The sequence below is a fragment of the Piliocolobus tephrosceles genome, chromosome 4 (assembly GCF_002776525.5).
Source record: "Piliocolobus tephrosceles isolate RC106 chromosome 4, ASM277652v3, whole genome shotgun sequence".
Taxonomy (NCBI): Eukaryota; Metazoa; Chordata; class Mammalia; order Primates; family Cercopithecidae; genus Piliocolobus; species Piliocolobus tephrosceles.
Window position 1 is genome coordinate 31607966 of NC_045437.1, and position 5320 is coordinate 31613285.

At 48.5% G+C, this 5320-nt stretch overlaps 1 protein-coding gene across 1 annotated transcript; it reads left to right on the top strand.

Moving 5' to 3' along the window:
• The first annotated feature begins 3720 nt into the window (after positions 1-3720).
• LOC111545565 (60S ribosomal protein L27-like) lies at positions 3721-4469 on the top strand. The gene is made up of 2 exons (XM_026455969.2): positions 3721-4022; positions 4335-4469. The coding sequence occupies exons 1-2, from the start codon at positions 3721-3723 to the stop codon at positions 4441-4443; spliced, it is 411 nt and encodes a 136-aa protein (XP_026311754.1). The 3' UTR covers positions 4444-4469.
• Positions 4470-5320: the final 851 nt, after the last annotated feature.

Consider the following 5320-nt stretch of genomic DNA (forward strand, 5'->3'; position numbering starts at 1 on the left):
GAGACGGAGTCTCGCTCTGTCACCCAGGCTGGAATGCAGTGGCCGGATCTCAGCTCACTACAAGCTCCACCTCCCGGGTTTACGCCATTCTCCTGCCTCAGCCTCCCGAGTAGCTGGGACTACAGGCGCCCGCCACCTCGCCCAGCTGGTTTTTTTTATTTGTATTTTTTAGTAGAGACGGGGTTTCACTGCGTTAGCCAGGATGGTCTCGATCTCCTGACCTCGTGATCCGCCCGTCTCGGCCTCCCAAAGTGCTGGGATTACAGGCTTGAGCCACCGCGCCCGGCCGAAAGTCATTTGTTAAAATGTTTGTTGTAGAAAACAGTTTAAAGTTATAAATTATGTTTGTCATACTGGTTGATTTTACCCGCCAACTTTTAAATAATTAACTTACGACCTATGATTTCACTCTTTTGTAACTTAACTAAGTTACCTTCTTAGAGAGCATCAAGACCTATGGTCTTAGCTTTTTCTCTCTAAGAAAGACAAACTTTTGCCCAGGCATGGTGCCTCACACCCGTAATCCCAGCACTTGGGGAGGCCGAGGCGGGCAGTTCAACTGAGGTCAGGAGTTCCAGACCAGCCTGACCAACATGGTGAAACACCCGTCTCTACTAAAAATACAGAAACTAGCCAGCTGTGGTGGCAGGCACCTGTAATCCCAGCTACTCGGGAGGCTGAGGCAAGAGAATCACTTGATGCCAGGAGGCAGAGGTTGCAGTGGGCCAAGACCATGCCATTGCACTCCAGCCTGGGCAACAAGAGTAAAACTTGGTCTCAAAAAAAAAAAGAAAAAAAGAAAAAAAAAAAATTTTCAGCCGGGCACAGTGGCTCATCCCAGCACTCTGAGGACTGCTTGAGTCCAGGAGTTTGAGATCAGCCTGGAAAATGTAGCAAGGCTCCCATCTCTACAAAAAATTTTAAAAAATTAGCCAGCCTGGTGATGTGCATCTGTAGTCTCAGATACTCGAGAGGCTGAGGTGGGAGGATGGCTTGAACCCAGGAGTTTGAGGCTATAGTGAGCTACGGGTTACACCACTGCACTCCAGCCTGGGTGACAGAGTGAGATCCTATCTCAAAAAAATAAAAGGCTGGGTGCGGTGGCTCACGCCTGTAATCCCAGCACTTTGAGAGGCCAAGGCGGGCAGTATGTGAGGTCAGGAGTTCAAGACCAGCCTGACCAACATGGTGAAACGCTGTCTCTACTAAAAATACAAAAATCGGCTGGGCTTGGTGGTGCTCACCTGTAATTCCAGTTACTCAGGAGGGTGAGGCAGGAGAATCACTTGAACCCAGGAGGCGGAGGTTGCAGTGAACTGAGATCGGGCCACTGCACTCCAGCCTGGGTGACAGAGCAAGACTCCATCTCAAAAAATAAATAAATAAATAAATAAACAAACATAAATAAATAAATAAATAAATAAATCGAACCAGCCTGGGCAACAGAATGAGATCTCGTCTTTACAACAACTTTTTAAAAATTAGCTGGGCATGATAGTAGTCCCAGCTACTCTGGAAGCTTAAGTAGGAGGTTTGCTTGAGCCTGGGAGGTAGAGGCTGCAGTGAGCCGTGATCATGCCACTGCACTCCATCCTAGGGGACAGAGCGAGACCCTATATTAAAAACAAACAAACAAACAAATGAGACAAGGCTAGGCGCAGTGGCTCACGCCTGTAATCCCAGCACTTTGGGAGGCTGAGGCAGGCATATCACGAGGTCAGGAGATTGAGACCATCCTGGCTAACATGGTGAAACCCCATCTCTACTAAAAATACAAAAAAAAAAAAAAAAAAAAAATTAGCCGGGCGTGGTGACGGGCGCCTGTAGTCCCAGCTACTCGGGAGGCTAAGGCAGGAGAATGGCGAGAACCCGGGAGGCAGAGCTTGCAGTGAGCAGAGATCGCACCACTGCACTCCAGCCTGGGAGACAGAGGGAGACTCAGTCTCAAAAAAAAAAAAAAAAAAAAAAAAAAGACAAAATTTCACCACATTTAAATATCTAATTTTCAGTGATTCATGATCAGGCAGCACGCCATCTATAGAAAGTAGGGTGCTCTGCTGGGCAGGGCAGAACAGTAGGTTTTATAAGGTAGCTTGAGCAGGAACAAAGGAACAGAATACTACAAAAGTCAGATTGGTTAACGTCAGGTTACTTCAGGCTAGTTTCCTTGCAAAGGGTAAAAAACAGGGGACATCCTTATTATAGCAGCTCAGGTTGACTGGGCCCTGATAGATTGGTTGCTGTGAATCTCTTGTGTTTAGATTTAAAAAAAAAAAAGGTCTGTTTGGGGATTTTCCTGCTTCCTTGAAGTTTTAGTTTAATTACATGACACTTGGCAGAAGTGACTCCATTTTGGTTAGTGACTCCATTTCTGTTGGGGCCTAGTGCAGGAGCTCAGTCTGAAATAGTGGCCTCCCATAATTTGTGTGTGTGTGTGTGTGTGTGTGTGTGTGTGTGTGTGAGACGGAGTCGCCCAGGCTGGAATGCAGTGGCACAAGCTTAGCTCACTGCAACCTCCACCTCCCGGATTCAAGCGATTCTCCTGCCTCAGCCTCCCAAGTAGCTAGGATTACAGGTACCCCCCACCATGCCCAGCTAATTTTTCTATTTTTCATGGATACAGGGTTTCACCATGTTGGCCAGGCTGGTCTCGAACTCCTGTCCTCAGTTGATCTGCCCACCTCAGCCTCCCAAAGTGCTGGGATTACAGGTGTGAGTCACCGCTCCTGGCTGTTTTCTTATTTTGATGTACCACCCCCTTGGATGAGCAGCTAAATATTTGGGCATCACCTCATGTTGCAGAGGCCTGGCCCCTGGGTGGGGGATTGTTACACAGTGTGCTTGGCTAAGCCCAAGCCAGCCAAGTGCCCTGGCTTGGGGGCTTTGTCTGAGATGCTGTCCCCAAACTTGCTGTGGCAGGAAGGCTGTCCATCTCCCAGCCCATGCTATGGACTGCAGTAGGCGGTCCCTTGCCCACATCTCTGGCAGTCCCTGCACACACCAACAGATTCCCAGGAGCAACCCGCCCTCAACTAATGGGAGAGGAGTTGTCAGTACCCCAGCTTCCTCATTCTCCTGTGGGACTATTCCAAACATGCTCCACAGGGTCTCTCGGGGGTCCCTGGGGGGCTGGCCCCAGTTGCCCACAGTAATCACTCGTTCATTACTGTATTTGTTATTCTCTGTTTTCCCTTTCTCTGTTCCCCATCATTTCACAGTCGTACCTGGAACACTGTCCGGATAAACCACTTGCACCCAAATCCTTGATCTAGAGCCTGCTTCTGGGGGAATCCAAAATAAGACATATAGACCTCAGGCAGAGAACTCCTAGACAGGAGCCATGGTGGACAGAAGGCCACCGGCAGAATTTGTATGCCCTGGGCTCCCGCACAGCTCTAAGGAATGAGCAAGGAGGCCCCCAGATAGAACCATGATTGAATATCCAGTAAATCAACTATAATGTAATTATGATAGAATTTCCAGTAAATCTGGTAGGATGTCACAGATTGACCTAAGTCAACTTGGCCATTCGGCAATGGTGATATCCTCTGGTGTCAGTAGCTTCTGGCAGTTAGAGGCAGGCAGGGTTATAGCTCCCTGCTTCCATCACCACCACCTCCTCAGCAGTGGTGTTTCACAATGACAGCGGGTGCCTTGGACTTTCGTTAACAGCCCCAAATTTCTGCCTTTTTGCTGTAGGCCCGAGTGCTTGCTGCTAAGATGGGCAAATTCATGAAACCTGGGAAGGTGGTGCTTGTCCTGGCTGGAGGCTACTCTGGACGCAAAGCCGTCACTGTGAAGAGCAATGATGATGGCACCTCAGATCGCCCCTACAGCCATGCTCTGGTGGCTGGAATTGACTGCTACTCCCACAAAGTGACAGCTGCCATGGGCAAGAAGAAGATCGCCAAGAGGTCAAAGATCAAGTCTTTTGTGAAAGTTTATAACTACAATCACCTAATGCCCACAAGGTACTCTGAGGATATCCCCTTAGACAAATCTGTCATCAATAAGGATGTCTTCAGAGATCCTGCTTTTTTTTTTTTTTTTTTTGAGACGGAGTCTCGCTCTGTCGCCCAGGCTGGAGTGCAGTGGCCAGATCTCAGCTCACTGCAAGCTCCACCTCCCGGGTTTACGCCATTCTCCTGCCTCAGCCTCCCGAGTAGCTGGGACTACAGGCGCCCGCCACCTCGCCCGGCTAGTTTTTTATGTTTTTTAGTAGAGACGGGGTTTCACTGTGTTCGCCAGGATGGTCTTGATCTCCTGACCTCGTGATCCGCCCGTCTCGGCCTCCCAAAGTGCTGGGATTACAGGCTTGAGCCACCCCGCCCGGCCAGAGACCCTGCTCTTAAACGCAAGGCCCGACGAGAGGCCAAGGTCAAGTTTGAAGAGAGATATGAGACAGGCAAGAACAAGTGGTTCTTCCAGAAGCTGCAGTTTTAGGTGCTTTGTTTTGGTCATTAAAAATTCAAAAGAAAAAAATAGTCATATTTCCTGTTCTTAGACTTTGTGGAGGATTCCCACTCTCTGTCCTCAGGCCTCCACACAATACCTTGCATGAAAGTTTTACTCTTAAGTTAGATACAGGCTGGGCGCGGTGGTTCATACCTGTAATCCTAGCACTTTGGAAGGCTGAGGCAGGTGGATCACTTGAGCTCAGCAGTTAGAGACCAGCCTAGGCAATATGGCAAAACCCTGTCTCTACTAAAAATACAAAAATTAGCCGGGCACAGTAGCACGAACCTATAGTCCCAGCTACTAGGGAGGCTGAGGTGGGAGGATCACTTGAGCCTGGGAGGCAGAGGTTGCAGTGGGCCACGATTGCGCCACTGCACTCCAGCCTGGGTGACAGAGTAAGACCCTGTTTCAAAACAAAAACAAAAAGATGCAATGAGGTAGCAGGACCAGCTAACCCTGCAGTCCATCTGGTGATGTGGAGGGCTTTTAGGCCTCGTTCTCTGCTCTGGTGCATTTACACTGCGGGGCCTGATGGATTTGTGTATGCTGTAGGTATGAGAGTGATGACTCTTTGATATTTCTAGCCAACCACATACCTCAAGTACCCACTCACTGCACCTTTGAAAGATGATTTTTAACATTCCATGTGCTGCTCAACAAACCTTCTGGGATAGATTTTGAAAACATTTGAAGTGCTTATGCAGCCACCTTTGGAACTTAGGTTCCTGTTTAGGATACTTCAAATGTTAATTGTTCCTGGGGTGGAGATTAAGTTTAAACATACACACACACCCACCTCTGTTTACATGATGTATGTAAATGACCAAACACATATACAATAATAGCTCCATGCACTGTATAT

Excerpts from the sequence above, each read along its gene's own strand:
- LOC111545565 (XM_026455969.2), top strand. The coding sequence starts at position 3,721 with ATGGGCAAATTCATGAAACCTGGGAAGGTGGTGCTTGTCCTGGCTGGA. Across the intron at positions 4,023-4,334 it reads GTCATCAATAAGGATGTCTT|CAGAGACCCTGCTCTTAAAC; the intron begins CAGAGATCCTGC and ends ACCCCGCCCGGC.